Below are 24,644 nucleotides of genomic sequence, written 5' to 3'. Positions count from 1 at the left end.
CTTCTGTTAAAAGAACTGAGTTGCCCTTGCTTTTAATTTTTATTACATATGTAACAGCACCTGTAATTAAAACGTGCCTGGGAACACATACATGCACGTATACAGACACGCGCACCCTTAGCTTTGACAAGCTTAAGAATGCAACACACACTAACATTTAAGAAAAATACGTACGTTCTTTCTTGATTTTTTCAGCGACTAGAAATTCATCTCTTTCGACAGTTGGGGCAAAGTTGCTGCCAATGACTCGCACCGCGTACTGGAACTGCTGGGCCACGTCAGCTGAAAGGCAAATAAAAGGTTGCAAGTTACTGCCCATCAGGTTAGGTTTTGATCACCTAAAGCTTCCATTCAAGACAGGGGACTGGGCACATGCACACACCTTCCCCCATCCCAGTCTTCACTGAGGGCAGGAGAGCCACTCAGAAAACACGGTGAACAACGAGTGAGCAGAGTAACAGTTTTACAGAGTAAGAAAGGGAGACAGCCACGGCCGGAGAGTCTGCAGACCCCCAGGAGACAACGCTGGGCTGATAATCACAAAAAAGGAGCGGGAACCCTCACAGCCCTGATAGTGCTCGCGGGAAGTGGGCCTGGGCAGAGGCTCCGAGAGGCTCTGGTCCCCTCACACGCCAGAGGGGCTGTGAGCACTCAAAACAGGCAATGAGTTTATGAAACAACCACGTTCGCTCTTCCAGACAGACGATGCTTAAACACAGGCGTCTGCCTCCACTCCTGTCAAAGTCCCCACGGAACTTAGAGAATAAGGGAGCTTTTTTGCCCCTTAAGGCATAAGCCTACGAGGGCAAAGAAAGCAAGGCAGAAGCAACACAAAGACAATCACCAAGCCAGAGAGGCTGAGAAGGAAGCACTGGGTGGGACGGGGTCAGGACGGCGACACCTGAAGCGCGGGGACAGACGCCAGGAAGGAAACAGCTCCCTCGGTGCAGGTCCAGGGAGGCTTCAGAAACGAGGGGACCAGCACCGCAGAAGATGCGGATGAGGGGGCAGGAGGACCCCTGCCCCACCGCACCCACACAGCCCGACAGCTGCAGACCTGGGCCACCCCCAGCCCGCCCTGGCCTCCAGGACAGCACAGACGTGAAGTAAAAGCAGCAGACGGAACTCAGGACCCAGCCCTCCTTCCTGGACACTGGGAGTCAAAATCCTACAGGAGACGCTAGCAAAGCTCGGCACCCGCCTCTGCCTCCTGGGGAAGCACATCTGCTTGCTACGCCCGGAAAACCGTCAACAAGCTGAAACCGCAGGCATGCTGTCCCCCAGGCTCCACCGCGAGAAGTCCCCTTCCCAGGGTGGGAAAGATGAGTGAAGAGGAAGTGAGCAGGGATACAGACCTGAGCCCCGGCACCACCAGCGGAGCCTCGCTGAGACTCACAGAAGCCCAGCCTCAGCAAAAGAACACTCCTCTCTCCAAACCAACATGCAATGCTCATCAAGACAGACTGTGTTTGACATAGAAAACAAACATGGTCATGGGGGAAAGGAGGTGGGAAGGGATAAGTGAGGGATAAACTGGGAGGTCGAGATCTGCAGGTACTAACTACTATACATAAAGTAGACAAACAAGGGCCTACTGTACAGCGCAGGGAACTATATTCATTATCTTGTAGTAGCCTATAATGAAAAAGAACACGAAAACAAAGGTATGTATATATACGTATGGCTGAAACATGATGCTGGACACCAGAAATTAACAGTCAGTGTAACTGACTATACTTCAATTTAGGAAAAAAAACAGTGTTTGAGAGGTCACAAAATAAAACTTATTAAATATAACTAAAATTACTCAAATATGTCCTCTATAAATAACTGAATTAAAAACCAGAAATCATAACAGAATGATATCTGGAAAATCTTCAAATACTGGAATTGAATCGACATACTCCTATACAATATAATGTCCAGAGAAAGTCTCAAAGGAAACTGGAAAATATCTTGAACTGAATGAGAATGAAAATACAACACATTAAAATACGTGAGATACAGTTAAAGTAGTGTTTACAGGGAAATTTATAGTAGAAAATGCTTTCATCAGAAAGGAAGATGGGTCTCAAATCAATAATCTCAGCTTACACAATAAAACCTAGAAATCAAAGAAAGCAAACTAAATTCAAAGTATTAGGACATAATAACAACTAGAGCAGAAATCAATGAAATTTAGAACAAAAATGGGGGAAAGAAATCAATGAAATTGAAAGCTAGTTCTTCAAAAAATTCAACAGAATTGATAACATAAATTTGTCACCAACAAAAACAAAAAAAGACACAAATTTAAGAATGAAAGAGGTGATACTACCACTGATCCCAAAGAAATTTTTAAAAACTAACAGCTAAGTAATCGGTGTAAATGCCCCCCCTCAAGGGGTGGCTGAAACCCAGGGACCCCCCCCCGAAGCCCGGCAGCTCCTCCCCAAGCGCAGGAGCGGGGGTGGGGGGGGCCTGGGCAGCCGGGACCTGCAGACCCCCCGCCAGGTGCAAGGAGTCGTGCGGACAGCGTGCACCCGGGGTCCCCCGCGCGCAGAGGGCGCAGAGACTCCACCCGTGGTGTCTTCCTCCCAAACACACAGATCCCAGTACAACCATGAGAAAACACCATGCTGATCCCACTGAGACATTCTACAGAATACCTGACTTTCAGTACTCAAAACTGTCAAGGTCATCAAAACAATAACTTGTAAAGTCTGAGAAACTGTCAGGGCCAACAGGAGCCCAAGGAGACACAGCAAAGGTAACATGGTTCCCTGGTGGGACCCGAGACCAGTAAAGGACGTTAATCAGGAGATAACCGAGGATATGTGAATAAAGCAGGAAGCTGAGTTAACACCGTGTGTTGCTATCGACCCCTTCACTGTAGCAAACACGCCACGCTAACGTAGGACGCCAGCAACAGAGGAGTGCGCGTGGGGACACGCGGCTCTGTGGCATCATCACGTGTAAGTCTAAAATCTCTTTCACAAATGGTTTTAATGGTCTAATGGGCCTGTGGTATCAGTATTTTTTTTAAAGATCTGTTTGAAGATTTTAGCCTTCAAGATGAGATACAGCAACTTAAATGTGGGGGAGAAAAAGGTATTTTGGTAAACTCAAAAAAGAACCCCAACCTATACCAACACGGCCCTCTGGCTGCAGAGAAGAAGACAAACTAGAGGGGGCGCAGAGCCAGGCCAGAGGCGCAGCGGGGCTGTGGCCTCCATCCCCGCACCTGCAGGCCCAACGGTTTTGGGGGAAAGACAGCGCCTCCTGCATCCCACAGGGGTCGTCCTTATGTTCAGGTCAAAGGCATCAACTGAGCTCAAGGGCACAGAAACAAGCGAGCAGAGAGTCTCTGCAGGGGCTGCGGCCCCGGGAGGCGGGCAGCGAGTGGAGGAGGCGAATGATTAGGTCACTAGTCCCCGCCTTCCTGCACCACCTCCCATGCGGGCTTGTATGCACACGTGGCAGGGGCAGCAGGGCAGTAAGCTGAACCCCAGCCCCAGCCCCGACACGGGCCAGAATGACTGCGGGTTTAGGATTCCAGACACCGAGCTCCAAGGGACCTCCAGGATCAGAATCTCTGGAAACAGGGCCCATAGTATCAACTTTGAGTAAGTACCACGTTTAGAGGATTCAAAATGAGAAGGTGAAACATCAGATACAGTAAAAAGCCTTCCCCCAACCACTGCCCAGCCCCCAGCTCCCCGCCCCGCGAGCAGCCAGGGCAGTCAGGTTCTGCGAAGCCGCAGGCAGTGCTGATGCGAAGCTCTAGGTGCAACGCGATGCTCTAAAACAAAGCACTGCTCTAGATTTGTGGTTCTCAAACTCTTTGGTCTCAGGCCCCCTTTACACTCTTAATATTGAGGACCCCTAGAAGTTTTTGCTATTTACATGAGTTACATCTATCAATATATATCGTATTAGAAATTTAAGCCAAGATCGCTTTTAGATGTTAATTCATTTTTAATAACAATACTAAACCCATTAAGTACAACCTTCAGATGAAGCCTAAATTTTTAAGTTTCCAACATGCACATTAGTAACAGGCATAGTGTACACTTTAACACACATACGTTTCAATATATATTTAATACACATTGATTTTCCCCAGAATATAACCAGCAGAAGTCTATACTTTATTTGGAACTTCATCAAGAGCTCTTCACCATTTCTGAAAATCATAAAGCCCATAGCAACACCACTTGTAGCCCCTGACCCACCAGGACCACACAGCCTCCTCTGCCTGCACTGGGTCACGCTGCCCCCAGAGGGGCTCCAGGTCAGGGCAATGGCTGTGCTCCGGCGCACCCTGCGCTGCGGTCCTACCGAGCGCTTGTGCTCACACACTTACCTGGTAAAGACTCCTCGTTTCTTCTAAGAAGATTACACAGTACGACAAGGAATGTTGCCTCAAACAGCTGAACACTGTAACATCAGGCACACAGTTTCCAAACACAGAAACAATGACTATCCAAAGACACAAGCAAAACATGCTCTGAGGAGGGCAGGGATGCAGAGAGGGGATTCTGTCACTGGCAGGCTTATGCGTTTCAAGGAAATCCACGGTGATATGAGCCGGAAAAAGTGGGAAGCGATGGTTATACTAACTTAGAAGAACAGCAAGCACCATTACAGCTAGGTACTCTGCTTCTGAAGGTCTCTTGAAGCCAACTATAAAAAAAACTTTAAATACTTTATGAAAAATTGATTCATATGAAATTCACATTAAAAGTAACATGTGTAGTATGCCTCAATTTCATAGTATCAAAAAAGCAATATATTTTAAAAGCATAAGGCCAACTGTAACACATTAGAAAACGAAGTAATCAAATGTTCTACTTAGTTAACAGATTAAATACTCACTAATGAAAAGAAAATTTTTTTAAAATCACAAACACTGTAAAGACAGCAATTAATACTGCTTCCTACATTATTCACTGAGGTAGAACAAATTAAACGGAAAAAGGCAAGCTACTAAAGACTTGTAAATTCTTCAGTACATAGTAGCATAATTTAGAATTATGAACACAATCACTGCCTGGCAACCCTAGCCATCCGGAACGGAACAAGAAAGCATCACCTTAGTGGATTCTATGAGATATTTTATTCTGAAAGGATCCCCTCTATGTCTCACAGGCAACCTAGTCACATTTTTTCCTATTTTTTCCTTCTTTTTTTGAGATATAATTGACTGACAGCACTGTATAAGTTTAAATTGTACAAAAGCCATTTACTCTTAATTTAGACACAATTCTAAATGGAGAGAAGGAGGGCGCAGAACTTTGCTGAAGAGAAGTGTTTCAACCCTCCCAGAGTCGGTGAAACTAAGCCAATCAAAGGAGCTGCAAATTTTTTTTAAAAAAATGTATTAATTGAGAAATGATATCTTGAAATGAACGGTCTTCAAAGTCCAGCTGTGACAATGGAAACAGATGAATGTGTGGTTTACCCCTGGAGGAAAACTGGGGACCCACTGGTCTAATGAAAGCACCAAGGTTAACATGAGTGGCCCACAATCTCAGTTCCTTGGTTTCTCCTGTGATCAGGATCAAGTCAGAAAGGCAACTCAAGATTACCAGAGACACACACTCAGAAGAACTGGAGACAAAAACAGGAGAGCCACGCTCTCACCCACTCAAAGTCTCTGCACCCACACTCCACTCAGGTCTCTGTTCAGGTGTCCTCAGCTTCACCCTACTCTGTTTTTCATCACAGCAGCCCTCATCAACATTAGAAGCTCACTTATCTTACCACGTCTCCTCCACTGGAACGTAGCCTCTATGAGAGGAATGACCTGTCTGTCTAACCACATCCTAGCATAGTGCCTGGACGTGGGGGGAGCCCAAAGATTTCCTAGATGAATAAAGTGACAGAGTGAAACTTCATATTGTAGCAAGAACCATATGAAGTCGGTATCATTTAAAAGAATGACCAAAAAAATCATCTTTTGCCCCTAAGGTGATCATACAGCATCAAATAAATGATGTAAGCTAACTGTCATGAATCAGGGCAGGTCAAAATGCAGCGTCAATACTTTAATTTTGCTTAAAGTCGTCTCGCAAAAACTGCACTTCTTTTCCACATTATGGTGCTTAAGGAACAAGTAACTCAGTTGCTTCAATTACCCAGAAAATTCCTTCATCGTGCATCCCCTCGAACCCCCTCCCTGCCGCCGAAACAGATACCGAGAGACTGCAAACTGGGCCATTTCTGAAGGACCACAGAACGGCTTCACACGCTGTAGAGGGTTGGGTCTGGCGGCAGCACTCGCCATGTGAGCCCTGCAGGGCTGGCTTTGCGTCAAACCCTTTCTCGGAGGGAAACGCCACCTTCGCATCACACTCAAATCCGCTCACCTCCCAGCATCCCGGGGAAATGGGGTGGCTCGCCGCCACCGGCACCCCGTCCGCGGCGTCACCGCCGGCGCCGTCACGGACGCGTGCCCGGGGGCCAGCCCGCCGCGCTCTCCACCCAGACCAGCGCGGGAGCGCCTGCCCGGGCCGGCGAGCCCAGGGGACGTGGCCGCGCCCGCAGCTGACGGCCCCCGGGCTGCGCTCCCGGGGCCGGCGGCGGCGAGCGCTGACTCAGCCCGCCCCGGGCGCGGCCTCCGCCCTCCGCGCCTCCGCCCCGGGGACTGCTGCAGCCCCAGGCCGGCCGAGGAGCCGGGGGACGCCCTGCCCGCCCCGGCCCGGCCCCGCCGCACCTTCGCTCCTGCCCAGGATCCGACAGCACAGGTTCTGCAGCAGGACGTTTGGCGACTTCTGGTCCGGCGTCGCCATCCTCGCCCGGGACCGCCCGCGGGGCCCCTGCTCCGGGAGCCCCCGGCCCGACCCCGCCCCGAGCCCGGCGCGCTCCGGAAGCCCCGCCGCCCGCGCCCGGCTCGCGCCCCCGGGTCCCCGACAGGCTAAGGCCCCGCGGGCAGCGCCGGCAACGAGGACGCCATTTTAGCGGAACCCGCCGAAACGCGGGCCCTCCCACAATGCCCCGCTCCTTCCGGGCGCGCGGGCCGCGGGTGCGCCGGCTTAAAGGGTCCCCGCTCCCGGTCCTCACGTTCCCCGAGCGCTGCGGCCCGGCCCGGAACGTTCCGCCCCGGGCGCCCGCCAGGGTCTGCAGGTGTCCTCGAGGGTCAGGCCGGCCGCCGACCTGCCGTGAGCGCCTTTCCAGTCCGTAATTCTTTTTTAAAGTCACGTTCGGTGGAAGAAGTCTGTTTACACAGTAGGAGGGGTTTGTGGTGTTTGGGGGCTTTGAGCACTGACAGCGGCTGCACGCGGGGTTGGCCGTCCCCAGCCCGGGCCCAGCGCAGGCAGGCGGACCGTGAGGCCTGGAGAGGAAAACGTGAACTAGCCGGCAGTTACAAGGCGTTTTGAACGTTACTGTAGAAGCTTACACAGGAGTGGGTGCAGGGGTCACGGGCCCTGAGAACTGCCCGGTCCAGGGACAAATGACCAGTCCGCACATCAGCCGGGAGCTGTCCAGTTCACGTGGCGCCCCTGGTTTGGAACAAGCGTCCCATGCCGGACCAACCCAAGTACCTCCCAGGGAATTTGGGATTAAGATCAAAAGAACTTGTGTCTCCAGATGGCCTGAACTATAACAGAGAAATCGGGCACCTTCTGACAGCCAAGTGAGCTGAGTAGGAGAAAAGCCCCACCCTCCTTCCCAGGGTCGGAGGGAAAGGCCGGGCATTACAAAGTGGACCACCCGAGGCGTCCTGCTGGGACTCAGGATGCTGGAGGTGCCTCACCCCAGGCCCGTCGAAGAAGGGCCAAGACCATAACAGACCCCATCTGCTTGACTCTGCATTTCAGCACCTGTCTTCTTCTACCGTTAGATTCTAGGAAAACCATAGAGGTCACAAAACAAAGGCTAAAAGAGTCTCTGAGTGAGGTACCTGGAAGGTCGGGACTTGGCATCAGGAACAGACGGCAGTTTCAGACAGCAGTGTGTCCATAACTCTCCTGCTTCCCAGCCTCCTGCCGTGCTCACCTGGCTTCTGAGGCAACGGCCCCAGTCACAGTCGTGACAGCAGCACGGCAGAGGCAGAGAGAGGGAAAGAAAGCGGAGGACGCAGCACAGCTTAGGAGACATTGTGCTACTGTCCTTACAACCATCTCCTGTCACTGGAACTTCCCTGAATGTGCCTCTGTTCTTTCAATCTAAAGATGGAAATAAAGTAACGAAAATACAGTGTGGCTGGCATGTAGCAGGACATAGAGAAGGACTTGCCTAAGAATTAGCAACTAGTACACAAAAGCCCCATGCAGGAGGCGCTGGCCCTCGGCTTTGGCCCCAGAGCAGGCAGGCTGGATTTGGGGCGAGAGATGAAAGGCCGTGGCTCACCAGCTGAAGGGGGCTTGGTAGGAAATGGACGGGTGGAACTCCAGCCACATTTGCCCAAGCACGGCCCCAGGCTGGGGACCCACTTGGTACAAGGGGCAGACCTGCCAGGATTTTAATGTCGTGAGGATTGGTTTTGTGTCACTTTGCTGGGCTGTGTGCCCAGATGTGTGGTCAAACATTATTCCAGGTGTTTCTGTAAGGGTGCTTTGGAAGGAGATTAACATGTGAACAGCAGGCTTTGAGTAAAGCAGATGACCCTCTATAGTGTGGCGGGCCTCACCCAATCAGTAGAAGGCCTGAATAGAACAAAAGGTGACCTTCCCCGAGGAAGAGGGCTTTCTGCCAGTGGGCGGCCTTCAGACTCGAGCTGCAGCATCGGCTCTTTCCTGGGCTCCAGCCCTAGCTTGTCCTGTAGACTTTGGACTTGCCAGCCCCACACTCAATGTGAGCCAGTTCCTTAAAATAACTCAATCTCTTTCTCTCTAGATAGATGATAGATAGACAGACAGACAGACAGGCTGCTGCCTCTGTGTCTCTGGAGAGCCCTGACTTACACGTGGGGACAACCTGGGACATTGATGACCACCAAACTAATGAAGAGTAGACTGCAGTACACTAAAAAATGTTCCTCCACTAAAAAAACGAAAGAAAAGTGAACGCAGAGCAGGAGGGACCAGAGAAAACATATGACGGTGGTGCGTTGGCACCAGAACATCTCACCAGTCACGTTCAGCGTAAGTGCGGTTGGTCCCCAGAGGCGAGCACTGTCCAGCGACGTCCAGTCAAGGCTGCCGTCTGGGTGTGGACTGCGGTCCACTGCCCTCTGTGGGCCTTTGTCCAGCCGCCCCCTTCCTGGGTGTGGAGCATCTACACCGCTTACTTAACGTTCTGCAGGGGAGGGTTGCCTCTTCTCCCCCATCAATTGTTTCTTCAGCAGTTTGCTAATGTCAGCAGGCATTGGTGGATATTGATATTCTGCTCCGGGTCATAATCCAACGCTACCGCACTTACTTTCCTGCTCGGATTGACCCAGGCCTGGCCTGTGGGGGCTCTTTTAGCTGCCTCCTGTCTCTCTGACACTCCCTCATCACCGTGAGTGCTGAAAAGATAAGGACTAGACCTGACGGGGTTTTAGGACCCTTGTAGACTTACAGGAAATGGAGTGGGCAGGACAGAAAGACCCGTCCACCCACCCACCCTGGCACCCCTAGCAACACCTTGCGTTGGGGGTGTGTCTGCTACAAGGAACGACCCAACACGGACACCTTAGTATTAACTGGGGCCCGTACTTCACGCTAGTCCAGGGCTCCTGGCAGCCGGGATGTTGCAGTAAGATGGCGAATCCTGCGGTCAGGCACCGCGGGATCGCCTTTTCTGTGAAGGGGCTCCTTCGTCTGAGGGGGACTTGTGTGGGCACCACATGGACAGCATCCTTCATGCCTGGTGCTCAGCTGCTCTCACATGGGTAGGGCACTTCTGTCTCGCTTCTCCTTCATACGGCTGGATTCAAAACTCTTATATTCTAGCTTTCAGGTCCCGTGTGACACTGCAGGAAAAATGCTTTCAAGCTGTGCTCAATCAGGGGGTTCAGGATGAATGAGCTTTCAGTACCCAGCCCGGTCGTTAGAAAGATCTTTAATGACTGATGGATTAAAACCAGTGAACAAGCTTTCAAATTACAATTAATTCATAAATTGATAGTCACTTTCCTTCTTTGAGACCGTAATGACTCACCGTTCTGACATCGGGTCAACAGAAAGAAACTCCAATTAGGCTTTGAATACTCATATAGTTCAGGAAGATGCCATTTAGCTGTGGTAGGTGGGTGGATAAATTACTTCAGAAGTCAAGAAGCCTTGAGCCATTGTCCTTTCTGTTATCTTCTTTTGTGAGTATGTAGTGTTTCTTCTCATACTTTTTAAAAATAGGAGTCGACTTTCGAAGGCTGACACTTGCCTCGAACTTATTATAAATGAGGCCAGGACTGAGTATTGCTTTTGGCTCTCTCTCCAATTTAGGGAGCAGAAGCCCCCATCCCCTCTTTTTAAGCATTGCTTTTGCCTGTATTCTTTTAATCCTCAAATCTATATTCACAGTTTTTGAAGCATATTACATTTTTTAGTATGGTGTTCAATCAGAACATTGCTTCTTTGATTTAAATTAATTTTAAAACACTGTTTTTAAAGAATACAAATGGCCTTTCATACTGGGGAGGAAATATCCTTGTTTGGGGACCAAATTCTGTGGCTGGCATTTCAATCCTCCACTCACCGGGGGCTGCTCACAACCCCCACCCCATCTAACAGGGCGTCTGCCACCTTCACCTTCCCAGTTTACCCACGATCTGCTCAACTGTTCTTACTCTGCGGTGTGGGGCTGGCTGGGAGTACACAGATCCTCTTGGTCAAAGATTGGACAACTTTTGAGAGATTCTTCAACTCAAGAAAGAGCCATTGTGAGGAGTAAAAACAGCGAGCGTGGGTGGCGGAGAAGGCTGTTCTTGTGGATGGAGGGTCGCGTCCGCAGTGTCTTGGGCCTGACGTCAGCACACGGTGCTGGTGTCTGATCTTTGGAAGATGGAACCTGCCTTCGCGATTAGGGACCAAACACACCTGTCGAGTCAGGTCGAGGTGACAGCTGGGCTGGCCTCCTGCACAGGTCCCTCCTTGCCCTCTGCCCTCACCTTGTGGTCCCCAGGCATGTGACGTGGGCTGAGGTGTCTTCTCCTTTCGGGGCTGAGAAACCTGGGTTAAGGCTCTCACTGGATCAGGCTTGGCCCAGCACATTGTTCCATTTCCACGGCAGGATATATGCATGCCCGAAAGTCCGGGAAGCTTCTGGGACCCAGACTGTCTCTGTCCACTCATGACTCCCAGGCCCTCAGGGCTGCTGGCTCACAGCTTCCACCAGGCCACCCTGGCCCCTGACCCCTGTGATGGCTCCACGCCCTGCCCTCTGTGTCTGGCGTGGAACAGCCCCTTCAGTAAGCATCGCACAGCCTCGCAAGCTCGGCCCTGTCTCCTGCTATGACCTGCGGTCATCAGTCACTCGGCCGGGTTCACCGCCGGGGGCAGACCCGGGGTTCAAACAACCCGTGTCACAGGACCCTGAGACGTCGCGTGTCAGATGCTGCTGCCTGCCCCATACGTGTCACAGCGGCTCTCCGTGTCCTCGGCCTTTAGGAATCCGAGGACCGCTGCACGGGAGAAACCTGATAAAGCGTCTGAGAAAAGAAGTTGATTAGTTTTCCGGATGAGTAGAGCATTTGCTTCCCTTTGGCTTGAGCAGACGCTTCCCCAAGTTAACAGTGGGGAGAGGGCGCCTCTTTCGACCAGAAAACCCCGGGCCGCACACTCGTCCTGGGGCCCTCGTGGGCATTTTGAATACCGCGCTTTCTCCCGTGCGCGGGGCTTCGTGCTCAGGGGTGGCTGTGGGATCTGTGAAGGGCTGGACGGCTCACAGGTCTGTAAACATCTATCGTAAGTCACCTTGGCAGCAGCAGCGCTCAGTTCATCTCTGCCCAGTGGAGAAAACCGTCTGCCTTCGTCACACTTTTCTGTTTACTGTGCCTCACAAAACAGCGGAACGGACCGGTGACCCAGCCCACACCACCACCACTGTTTGTTCATTTCACATAAAATCGGCTTGAATGTGTTTTTAAAAACACAGCTGGAATACACAAGGCGAGACTAGATAGTGTGGGGTCCAGAATCAAAGCCAGGAACCGCCCCCCACCTTGTGTCTCACACAGTAACTTTAATTTACACAAATTACATGCTCGCACAGTTCCTCCCTGCCGTTTACTTTCAGTGTATGATGTAAGGACAAAATTACCACGTGGGTATTCCCAAGGCGGGCTCTGAAGTCTCACTGCGTGCAAACTCAACTTACAGTTTAAAAGCAGCAGGCTTTACTTCATTAAAAGTAAATAAATAAGAATACGTAAATACGTTAATAGAAGCAACAGACTTCATAAAGCACAGAAAGAGCCTGGAGCCACAGATGGATCATCTGGGGGCCTGCCCCTCCCCCACAAGGGCAGGGCACTTAACTTCTTCCGGCCTGCTTTCTGATCTGAAACCCAGAAACCGCAGCGTTTTGCTAACTTCAGATTCTCATGGCAAGAACCAAGGGGTTCAGCCCCTGCACAACCAGCCGTGGCGCACCGCAACGCGCCGGGCCCCCCGCCAGCCCTCGTAGACCGCGTCCCGAGGACGGTCATCTCCACAGCGTCTGAGGCTCTCTCTGCGTCACAAGGGGTTGTGTCAGAGTATACGCCCCCTAAAGCTGGGTAAGTCTTTGTTCTTCTTGGGTAATTTTATTTAATTGCTAATGCTGTATATTTGGTAGATTTGTTTTGCTGTTTTTTTATTTTTTAATTTCTTAAAATTTTTTATTGAAGGTGTTTTGCTTTGGTTTTTACATCAGAAGCCATGAAGGATTCGACACATAACGATCCTGAATGTTAGTAGCACCCGCAAGCTTACCATGCTTCGTTTTTCATCCCTGGTTTGTAGAAGGGGCCAGAGGTGACATGCACACACAGAAGGGAACGCAGAGGAGGAGGAAAGGGAAGAGACAGGCTTTGCTCACTTCATTTTCGGAATTTCATTGTTGCCAGCTCTGTTCCAAGTTCACACTCCAACTCTTATTTTAACTGTAAAACTGTCCACCTTCGCTATTCTGGTTAGCATCTCTCCCTGGGATCTTAAAGCAGATTTGCAGACAAAAAGTTCACTGCTTAAGCTTTAGTTCCAGAATTCCAAAAGGCATTTTAGTGGCAAACTAATAGGGTTTGTTATTTTCCTGTGAGAAAACAATCCAATCAAATTCAAACGCTTTGCTCTAATGTCTCCCAGCCAGATCTCGGCGGGTCTCAGCCCACTCCCCTTCGTGTCTTGGCACTGCGGCCTCTTATTTTCAATTCATGCATTCTTCTTATATTTCTAGGGGTTCCTTTTGGCATCTTTTAGTTAGGGAAATGGTCTTCATGTGTTAACTTATGAACTTGTTTTTATTTTACTGGTAGTATTATATATAGACACAATTTTTTTTAAAATAAACTTTTTTCTGCTCCCAAGTTAACAGATGTACCTTGAAAACTTGAGAAACCACAAGAATATCTAAAGGACAAAAATCAGGCATAATTGCACACAGAGGTAGCCCCATTAATGTTTCAGTGTCTATACAGCCAGTCTTCGTGTGTGTGTGTGTGTGTGTGTGCGCACCCACGTCCACAAAATTGTACCACACGTGCTATTTTGTAACCTCCCACTTCACTCACCATTATAATCTCACGTTTTCCTACAGCATCAAATAGGCTACAGCCTGACTCTCAGTGGCTGCACTAACTCCGTCCTGTGGATGGATCACGATGTGCGCGATTCATCTCCCTCTTCATGTTCCAGGACGTCCAGTTTGTTTTCAGATTTTTCAGTATTAATACATAAAGAACATTAAAGCCAATTTGGACTGCAAAGCCTTGGCTGAAGTCCATTTGTACAGTGAGTTTGGAGTGGACAGGCCCCTTCACTCTTTATCAAAGATGCGTTCTTGAGGGCGACGTTCCCTACCAGCCTGGAAGTCAGAGCGACCTGGGGACGATTCTGGTCTTAACCTCCACGCTGCCCTTCACACATCTGACCAGTAGTGCCGCCAGGTAGAGAGGGAGCAGCATTTGGAGCCGGAAGAGAAAGCGTCACATCCTGGCTCTGCTGTCGACCATGTGTGCGACCCCTGCAAAGGCATGGACACGCGCAGCGTGGCTTCCTGGCAGGCACGCCGCAAAGATAGAATTAGTGCTAAAATGCTACACAGGCTGAACGCTTGTCAGCAGAGGTGAGCATCCTCCTCCGCTTGTGTCTGTGCTCTCAACCAGGAGTTAGCGAGGAGGCCGCTTCCCCACCAAACCCCCCGATGCAGGCTCAGGATCCCTGTTTGAGAAGTGAGGAGCCCGAGGCTCAGAGAGTTTGAGTGCTTTGCCTGAACTCACACAGCAGTAAATGGCCAAACAGAGCCTGGAATCACGGCCCTTCCAGGCTGACGTTTCTTGTGCTACGCTTCACTAGCTCACTAGTAACTTTGCAATAGAATTTTAAATTACCGTTCAGAATGTAATTGTTAAATCTCCATTTGACTAATGATGGTCTATAAAATGCATTAATACTTCTTATTTTAACCGTTTATTTAAAAATTAAGAGATAAAAAGTCAATATAAAATTGTATATTAAAATGCTTTACCAGTTGACTTCGACCGTGCCAAAGCTGCTGTTTCTGTATGCTTTTTTTTAAAGCAGAATATAATTTTTTTTCTTCCAAATGGGCAGTTTCCTTCCTAAAAGTCCTTGGTGTGCAGCATGGAAATGTAAGGTTCTTTGTAGTCCTGTATCCAGTTCTTGGGACATCATTGGGAATTCTTGCTACGGGACATACGGTCAGAAATATTTCTGCAGGTAGCATTCAATGCGTTTCTGCCGGAAAAGCACACTCCTGGTTACCAACGGGATCACTAGGTGGAGAAAATGTGTATTTGGTTCAGAATTTTCTCAGCACTTTTCTTCATTCTGCAAACGTGCAGAGGACGCCCCTCTTCTGTCATTAGGCCCTTCAAGACCTAATAGCGCCAGGCCGCCAGTGTCCCCAGGGCCTGAGAGGGGCTCCGCCTGGGCGATCAGGAAAGCACGGCCTGGGATGCAGTCACCGCGCTGGGCCGCCCTCCCTGAGCCGGCCTGCTGCTGCCCTCTGCCGGCCGGGGGCTGGATTGCTGCCCTGAGACGCGAGAGCTGCAGCTTAATCCGGCCAGCTGGTTTTAGAGAATAAATCTAGAAAGCATCATGTCATTAGTAGAATCCGCATAATTCAAGTAAGCCTTGCCCTCCTGGTCCACAGTCTTTGCCTTGCTGCGCAAAGCTCCTCGGGAGGGCGCTTTTTCTGCATCAAACGTGCTCAATGCTCTCCTCAGAAATAAAGCTGGGAGAGACTGTCTCATGATCAGAATGCTTCCAAGACTCTTCACTCGGCCCCGCGAGCGAGAAGGCAGGAGACAGCAAAGGGTCCTGCAGAGTAAACCCCACCACCGGGCGCGCGGCTCTGAACAAGTCACTTCTTCAGCCTTCAGTTTTCGACGCCTTAAAATCAAACGAGCATGCTTACTTTGCAAGATTTTGAGAGGATATAATAAGTTAGTGTTAAAAAAAATACCTAGTAAACCTTTGAAAATTATGGCTTGCAAATGAGGTTATGGAATGTCTGTTAGTAGATTTCATTATCTGAATTTTTTCAAGCTTACAGTAAAAAGACCAACACAGAGATTCATTCTATCACATTGAATGTGTTTTAGCATGAACCCTCATTCAGCATTACACGCATGTGACTGTTGTATTATTCCATGTATTAAAAATTAATGAAGATAAACTGAAAAGCTGCAGAAGGTCTAAATACATGAAATTACCTCAGCGGCAGTGACCAGCGCTCCTAACAGAGCTCGCTGGCGGCAGCAGGGGTGCGTTTACCCACACTGACGTCCTGATCTCTGTAGAGACAGCGCTTTGCTGTCCACTTGAAGTACGTGTCACCAGTGAGGTCACATGTGTAAGGAAACGTCTCTATAACCATGCTTTAAATGTGGAAAATTAACTAGTCTGTCAGCTCAGTAAGACTGCACTGTCTCTCATTGTGCTGCCTGAAGGAGCATTCTGGCCTCAGAGCCCAGAGCCCTGAGTTCAAGCCCCAGTCTGACCGCTGGGCAAACACCTCTCAGACGCTGGGGAGTGTCCTTGAGAGGGACTCATCCTAACCCCTGGGGCCCGGAGGCCCCGCGCTCCCGGTGCAGCCAGCCTGTCCGCGCTCCTCTGACCCCGGAACTCCTCCCACCTCCCTCTATTCCTGGGCACCACTCGCGGCCCTTACCTGGACTCTGGTGTTAACTTGGATGCTGGTGTCTCCCTTGCTAATACATGGGCTGGAGAATACATGTCAGACTGGATTCTCATCTTCCTAGTTACAAAGTGAATACATGCTTTGTAAAATGTGTGCCTTGCTGAGATACAGGCAGACTGGACTAGCACTGAAGGGCCCTGGAAACTGCACTGTCACTGGAATTACAGCTCACAGATGTCGGCCACGCCTTACGCGTGCCACATACCCAGAGCGGCTGCTGATGAAGGGGGATAAAAACACTCACAGAAAAGGAAAACTGAAGGAGCTTCTCATCAGAAGACCCACTCGTAAGAAACGGCTAAAGAAAACTCTGCAAATAGACGGGAAATGATAACAAAAGACGACGGGGAATTTGGGTAAGAAAAGAACCACAACCACAAACCTATCTTTTACTTCACGAGTAAATACTTCATTTTTCAATAACATTTGATGGTTAAAGCAAAATTTGTAACACCGTCTAATGTGGCATTTATAGAAGAAGTACTCAAGATCATCACATTTTTATTAGTATGTAATTTTTTTTAACTGAAGTATGGTCAGTCACAGTGTGTCAGTCTCTGGTGTACAGCCTCATATCCCAGTCGTGCGCACATACATATACATATATTCATTTTCATATTCTAAGAATCATATTTTAAATTGGAGAAGGTTAAAAAAACCTAAATGAGGGCAAGATTTCAGGACTCGACCTAAAGTGGTAAAACTGGGTCCAGCAGCCTGTGATATTTATACACGTGTATCCTGTAGCAGCTGGAGCAGTTACTGAGAAAACCATGCAGAGTGACACAGCAAGCATTTTTGAACAAATAAAAATGAATTTTTAAAAAATACCCAAGTGACTTAAAACAAGAGAAAGAAAGAAACAAGAAGCAGAAGGGACAGACTAATGAACAGGCAGCCTGAAGCCCCGGTGTGTCAGCAATCACCTTCAAGGCACGCGGCCTCAGGGCGCCAGCTAAAACGCAGAGATTATCAGAGCAGGTAAAAAACACAACTCGGTTACACGTTGTCTGTAAGAAACTCACTGCAAGTATAACAAGACAGGCAGACTGAAGGAGCCGGCTGGGGGCCGCGGGGGCCGCTCAGGGGCAGAGCGCGTGCTGGGTTAGGCCCCCAGCACCTCCGTTAAAAAATAACAATGAATGAATGAATGAATGAACAGATAAACCTGATGGCCTCCCTCCCCTCAGAAAAAAAGAGTAGGATAGAAGATGACACATTGTGCGAACAGTAGTTTTTCACAAGCAGTAGTGGCTCTATTAGTGTCAGGTAAAGCGAACTCCAGAGCAAAGGAAGCTGCCGAGGACGGGCAGGGACATCGCACGACGATGGAAGGGCGACTCAGCCAAGAAGGTCTGTGACCTGAACATCAGACGTGAGAAGCAGGGCTTCAGAACGCAAAGCGAGGACGGACGGAGCTGAAGAGGTGGACGGTCAGATGCAACAGCAGAGACCTCGCTGGCCTGCCCCGCGAAGCGCGCAGGATTTCTGGACAGAAAGTCAGCGAGGACATATGAAAACTAAACACCGTCAACTAAAAGAATGTAACGTTTTTGAACACTGCACCCAGTAACAGCAGAACAGAAAGTATCTCAAAGACCAAGATGAACAACAACCGAAGTCGCAGATTTACAAGTACCAGGGTCAGAGTGCATTCTCTGACCTCATGGAATGAAACTAAGAGTCAGTGACAGAAAGACAACAGAGAGTCCTCAACACGCGGAAACTAAACACCACCCTGCTACGTGATCCTTGGACCAAGGAGGAAGCCTCAAAAGGAATCTAGAAAGTACATTGAAGCGTATGAAGACGAGCACACAGCGTGTAGAGTCTGCGGGGTGCAGCTAGGCAGGGCTCACGGGAAAGTGTACAGCTCTTCGTGCTCACACCAAAGAAGGAGAAACGTTTCCAGTCAATTATGCATGTTCCCAACTCGAGACATTAGAAAAAGAAGGCCAGCATCAACCTAAAGCACGAGAACTTTTAAAAACTGATAAAAGGAGAAATCAATACAATTGAAAACAGAGAAACACCAAGAAAATCAATGAAACACAAAGCCAGTTCTTCAAAAAAAAAAAAACAAAAAACCAATGAAATCGATAAACCGCTGGCTAGTTTGAGAAAGACAAACAGCACACACAAGCCACCAATACCAGGCATGAAGCGGTAAATACAGCACAGGCGCTGTGGTCGCTACAGGATGAAAAGGGAGTTCTGTGAGCGACGTACGCTCACACACGGCAACCCAGCAAAAAGGGACCAATTCCTCAAAAACCGCAAACTACCAAAATCCCGTCGAGACGACATGGATACTTTGAATATGTATATAGCCTTTTTTAAAAAATTGAACTTGTATTAAAAGTTCTGAAAAAGAATATCCAGACCCAGATGGTTTCACTGGAAAATTTCACCAAACATTTAAAGAATAAAACACAAGTGCCCCCGGGGAACAGCGGAGAAGGGAAGGCTTTGAGAGCCCAGTGGAAGCCAAATGACATCCGAAATATACAAGGAACTCACATAACTCAGGAGCAAAAAACCCGAATAATCTGACTTTAAAATGGGCGAAGGACTTGAAGAGACGTTGTTCCAGAGAAGACATGCCAGTGGCCAACAGGCACAGGGACGTGCTCATTCACCGTCGGGGGGATGGAGTCAAAACCACCGTGAGACAGCACCTCACACCTGTCAGAAAGAAAGGACAAGTGCTGGGGAAGCCGTGGAGGAAAGGGAGCCCTCGTACAGTCGGTGGGGATGTGAATTTGTGCAGCCCCTAGAGGCTCCTTAAACAATTAAAACCAGAGCCACCATGTGATCCAGCTGCCCAGCTTCTGGGTATACATCCACAGGAAGTGAAATTCAGATCTCAGTGAGAGGTCGCGCCCCACGGTCAGTGCAGCACTGGGCACAACAGCCAAGATGTGGAAGCAGCCTGCGTCCCGCAGCGAACAAGCAAGCACAAGACGTGGTGCACGCACGCAGCAGGGCGGCAAGAAGGCAGTCGCGCCGCTTGCAACAACACGGGTGAAACTTGCGGGCATCGCGCTAAGGGAAAGGACTCAGAGAAAGACAAATATTGCATAATCTCACTCATCTGTGGCATCTTAAAAAGTCCAACTCACAGAAACAGAGTAGAGTGCTAGTTTCCAGGGCTGGGGGACGGGGGGACACACTTCCGGTTGTCGGAGGAATGAGCTCTGGGGACCCGCTGCAGAGCGCGGCCACTAAAGGTAACAACACTGGATCGAATACTTGAAATTTGCTAACACGGGAGATCTTCAGTGTTTTTGCCGCACACGCACACGAAGACGGCACCTGGCGTGAGGCGGCGGGTGGAACTGCCCTTGGCGTGCTGATCGTTTCACTGCACGGATGTACGTCCAGTCGTCCTGTGTACCCCTTAAACTCACACAGTGCTGTCCATCAGCTGCAGCCCAACAAAGCTGGGGAAGTGAAGGCTACACACGAACAGGCAAAAATGTGTCCTTTGTATTCATGTATGTCATTTAGAATCTTGCTCCTTTCTATGCATAAAAAAATGCAGTAAGATATTTCAAAGGCAAGGAAAAAGCTGCCTCTTATTTTAGGTTAGATGAGCATTACCTTGCTCAGGAAATGTCCTTTCTGTCTCCCTCAAGTTCCTTTTAGCATCTGGTTGAGATGAAGAGAAAATGGTCCTCTGATATTAAATCAATATCAAAGCAGGATGGAAGGAGTGCTCTATATCAGATTTCCCAAACGCCACTGTCGACTGTGCGATAATGCCTAGAAATGGCGCTGCTGTCCCTGCCAACAATAGACTCAAAAGTGCAATTTTGGCAAAATAAATAAAATGATGGTTAAAAAAATGATTTTCTTTCGTGGTGATCTCATAGGTCACAGCATTGTAAGCAAGGACACTTTTCTTGCAAGGCTGGTAGAATGTAGGGGGGATGGTTGAAAAGAAAAGCCATTGTCATATTTAAATGATGGAGGAAACCAGGATTCGCTGTGAGCCTACTGCGCGCCACCTTCACAGCAATCCCCGAGGACGTGCGCACCGACACCACCGGGAGCTCTGGGGACTGGGCCCAGGGTGGGCGTTCGGTGTGCAGCCCCGGGCTCGCCCCGGCGTAGCGCAGAGACCGGCCATCCTCAGCCCTCCACCCCGGCCCAGCCTCGGGCTTCTGGGCTGTCTGGCCCTGCTGAGTTTCTCCCTTCACTGGGCTTTGCTCCTGATGGCCCCTGGGTTTCAGTTCTTTCTGAACTCTAAAGAGCAAAGAGCCTGTCGGCTGCCGGTCTGCACACCCCTGCCGTGCAGTGTCCCTAGGTGTCACCCCCCGAAACCCAAGCCCATCCTCCATCTGAGGCCCCCGACTGCCCCCCACCCAGGCTGTGTTCCTCTCTCAGGCCTCCAGACCCAGGAGAAACAGGGCGGTATGGGTGTCTGCCCTTTCCTGCAGGACTGGCCATCTCCTTCCTAAAGCGGAAACAGAGGAGACAAGACGCGATGAGCAGAAGACGCTGCCAGGCTGGGTGGGAGGCAGCGGCAGCCCCCGCCTGCTCGTGCACGGAGCCGGGGATGGAGAAGGCCCGCCCCGTGGGGAGACCCAGCTCACCTGCCTGTGTGGCCCAACCCAGGCAGTCAGCCCAGGCCCAACCACCCTCACCAGAGGGCTCCCGCCAAAGGCAGAGGGGGGCTGTCTCGGCAGGAGGATGCCCACTGGCGGGGAACCCCCCCCCCGACAAGCGTGACTCCAGGAGACCACCTCCACCCACACAGGGCTCCTCTCTGCCCTCCTCGCACACCCTCTACCCGCCGCACCTCCGCTAAGATGGGAACCCAGGGGCCGAGCAACCTGCTGTTAAGTAACGCCTGAGTTCCCAGCTGTGTTAACTTGAGTCATGGAAACTCAGTCCGCGGGAGGGTTCCCTTATCGCTTCCCCAGGCTCCCCAGGCTCCTCATTGCAAGCTGCCCAGGGCCAGAGCTGGCCTGGGCAGCAGGGGAGCAGAGGGCACATCCCCTGCGCCCCGGCCCCGTCTCCGAGGCAGCCAGTGACGGATGAGTAAGGGGCCTGCGCCCGCCCGGGCCTTTGAAGTCTGGGTGCACTGCTCCCTGGGTGTCTGCCCCCGGGGGCTGTTTATCTTCCTGCGTGTCTACACTTTGATGTCAGGGGGTTGAGACAGGGTCTTGCGACTTCTGCTCTTGTCGTCCCAAGATTCTTAGTGATGCCGGTCAGCACCTGGGGACACGATCACTTTAAGCTGAAGGCTGCGATCGTCCTTCTGGGCAAATCTGTGCCGTCAGCCCTGATTGTCCTAAACCTTCCAGGTTTCTGGGCATCGGATTGGTCACTTTATACAACAGCTGAGGCGAGTTGAATTATATAATAATAAGATTAATATGGCTCTGTCACTTGCATATTTTTATGAGAGTCATTTTAAGGACTGTATTTGCATCAACGATTCTGTCTTCTTGGCCGTGGAAAAGTACAGACAAGACTCTCGTGGGCTTTAGAGAACAGAGGTGGTCACAACCGCTGAGCACGCCCTCCGTCCCGAGCGCACCCCGAGTGCTTTACAGACACTCCCCGATTCAGGCCTCGCAGTGATCCTGTCGGGGCGCGCTGCTATTGTCCCCGCTTTAAAGACGAGGAAGCTGAGTGCCTGGGATCAGACAGCTGGAGGGGGCAGGCCTGGGAGGCTGGCTGCAGAGAACCTGGGGTGATTGGCGCCTCCCTGCTCAGAAGTGGGGGACCTGTCCTGGAACCGGAGGTCCCTCCCCAACAAGACGTGAAGGTCATGGTATGAGATGGGGGCCGGGGAGGGGGGACTGAGCTGTTTCCCAGGCCCCAGAGAGTGATTAGCGCCGCTCTGCTTCCTTCTGATGCTCAGCTGACAGCATCCACCCGAGCACCACCTCAGAACGAGCACCCCAGAGGCCTGCCGCCCGCGTGCCTGCTTGTGCTTCCGGGCAGGTGCGCGGCAGGGCGTCCTGAGAGCCGGGCTCACACGAACCAAGCCTGTCTTTGCACCTCCGGCTTCACGCGTCCTAAATTCAAAACAGGGTTGCCCTACTCCGGTCATGGTCATCTTAAAACATTTGGCAAGTTACAAAGTCATAACTTAGCTTTGCTATTTAAAGACACTTTCCTCCAGTAAGAGCTTGTCGTCTGAGTCTAGCAGCCCACAGCTTTGACGTGACACTGTGAAGACAGCACTGAGTGACAGAACAGACCTCTGTAAATGCTGAGGGGTCATGGGAAAGGAACAGAGATTCAGCTAAACACGTGCTCACCAAATTGTACATCGGAAACGCATGTAGGTCGCTGTGTCGGAGTCACACCACAATAAAGGTGGGAAACTAAACGTGTAAACAAGGTGCCCTCCGGTGAAGACGGGGGACGCCCGGGGCGCCGTGTGAGGGCGCGCTCTGCAGGGTGTCCAGCGCGAGGGTGCGCAGCGGAGCACGCTTCTGTGTGTGGCGTGCCGCGTCACAGGAATGTGACGGAGGGCTGGCTCATGTCATGTCACCAACAGTCAGGCAGGAGTCACAGACGTTTACAAAACCGCATCTCAGTCTCTGTCACATACTCACGTTGGAAGCAGACGTCTGGCACGATCTCTTTTGCTTGTACGAACGTTCATAAAAGCACTTACTTTTCTCTTTCAGCTTTGGGTGTCGATGGCACATTGTTACACGCCCGACTTACCTGAGTGAGGAACGGGCGGCTACGTGGACTTGCTGGGAAGCAGGAGAAGCAGCAGCGTGGCGACTGGGAGGAGGCTCCGCTGAGCCGGCGGGGCCCCGAGCCCGCGCACCGGCGCGTCCGTGGGGACGGAGACGGCTCGGCCGCCGTGAGGAAAGGCCGCAACCTGGGATGTTGCAGAGTCTACAGTTTCGTCTTCTCTTATTTCTGTAAGTGTAAGGATTGCGTGTGCGACGTTACACTTGTACGTACTGAAGTAATAACACAATTAAAAAATACTTTGTTGCAACTGTGGAGCCACAGTGGGTTTTGTGTGTGTGTGTGTGTGTCTTTCAAATGAGATCCACGCACTTCTCAGGCTTGAGGAAAAGTACCATTACATAGTTTACATTTGTGTTGTATTACACATGTGTGTGTATATATGCCATTAAGTGTGTTTGAAATGTGGGTTCTCATCTATCCCTTGAGGTTAACAGATTTCAGATTTTTTATTGCTGAATGTATTAAGCAACAACTTATTCTGTTACACAGGCTCTGCCTGCTGCTAACTAGGTGCCTGATGCAACCCCGCTTCTCCAGGACCCAGTCTGCCAGCCAGCGGGCGGTGCTGACACAGCCGCACGGGCGTCCCGGGGCGGCAGGAACACGCCCCTCTCGGACGGCGCTCTGTGCAGGTACACGTACACAGCTTTTCATTAAATTCATCCGTGTGAGCTTAACTCTTCCCGGTCTTCAGGCCCGCTCTCCACTCTTCCAGTTTTGAAATTAGGCGAACAATGATTTACTTAATCTGCTAAGCATTACATTGTCCTAAGATAGACCTTTTCTTCGTTTGTTTTCAAGCTGAAAACAGCACATTTTCCTCCATCAGTTTCTTGGTGAAGCCTTCAGTGCGCTGGATGATGTGTATTGGCTCTGGGCTCTTCCCGGCTGCGGGGTTTGTTTCTCAGGGTTGGCAGCCCGCAGGGCGTGAGGCCGCAGGTGCGGAGCTGCGGAGAGGGCACTTCCTGCCCGCCTCCCTCCCCTCCCCCGTCCTTCCTTATGACTCTTGGAATATTTCTTGGTGTTTCGTTGACCACAGCAGTACACTCTGCTTCGATTTCTTCAGTCCGGGCCAGAGTGCTTCGTGGACCGCATCCGTTCACCCCAACCCACACCTGCCACCCGCAGCATCACCGCTCCCCCAGCCTTCCTGCATCGGTACCTTTGTCCTTCCTGCCACCCAGCCCTGGAACCTTGGCTCGTCTGACCCCTCCAGACGCCTGCTTGTCACCAGATGTGTCCATTCTTCCCTCTGCACTTGTTCTGAACCCACCCTCTGCCTTCCACTTCCATCACTAGACCCCCAGTTCATCCATCCGTTCATTTGAAAGGCTGAGTTGGTGCCTACGATGTTCCAGGCCCCGTGCGGTGTTGGTAACCGAGAGAAGAAAAGCCCGGGCCTGTCTTCAGGGGCCTCGCCAGTGCAGTGAGAAGACAACCAGTCCCCAGACACCAGGACGACAGGCCACCAAGTGAGCACGAGGTGCCCAGGCCACGCCAAGGAGACGTGGTACAGCCCTCTGGGCTTGTTCAAAGACCCTTCCAGAAAAGCTGACGCGGAACTGAGGATTCAATGACGTGGGGGAGACCCTGGGGGGACGTGGGGACAGAAGTGCACAGAAGCGCCCCCCACTGACCTG

The 24,644-nt window shown here is 50.8% G+C and overlaps 1 protein-coding gene and 1 long non-coding RNA gene across 3 annotated transcripts in view; one reads left to right on the top strand and one right to left on the bottom strand.

Moving 5' to 3' along the window:
- The window catches only part of TUBGCP3 (tubulin gamma complex associated protein 3), a 45,390-nt gene extending 38,424 nt beyond the window's left edge, over positions 1-6,966 (bottom strand). Inside the window, exons 1-2 of one of the 2 annotated variants that reach the window (XM_032496611.1) lie at positions 6,698-6,966; positions 175-282 (exon numbers count right to left, since the gene is read on the bottom strand). In XM_032496611.1, coding sequence (XP_032352502.1) covers positions 175-282; positions 6,698-6,773 — 184 coding nt within the window. In that variant the 5' untranslated portion in view covers positions 6,774-6,966. The remainder of the gene's footprint in view (positions 1-174; positions 283-6,697) is intronic. The other variant, XM_032496610.1, reaches the window with a different exon arrangement.
- Positions 6,967-11,795: 4,829 nt separating this feature from the next.
- Positions 11,796-24,430, top strand: LOC106728674. Its single transcript, XR_004325847.1, has 3 exons — positions 11,796-12,625; positions 22,926-23,171; positions 23,494-24,430. It is a non-coding gene; the product is annotated as an uncharacterized LOC106728674 (long non-coding RNA).
- Positions 24,431-24,644: the final 214 nt, after the last annotated feature.

Source organism: Camelus ferus, chromosome 14 (genome assembly GCF_009834535.1).
Source record: "Camelus ferus isolate YT-003-E chromosome 14, BCGSAC_Cfer_1.0, whole genome shotgun sequence".
NCBI classification, from domain to species: Eukaryota; Metazoa; Chordata; class Mammalia; order Artiodactyla; family Camelidae; genus Camelus; species Camelus ferus.
Note: the sequence above shows the minus strand (reverse complement) of the source record. Positions and strands in the feature narration are given on the sequence as shown.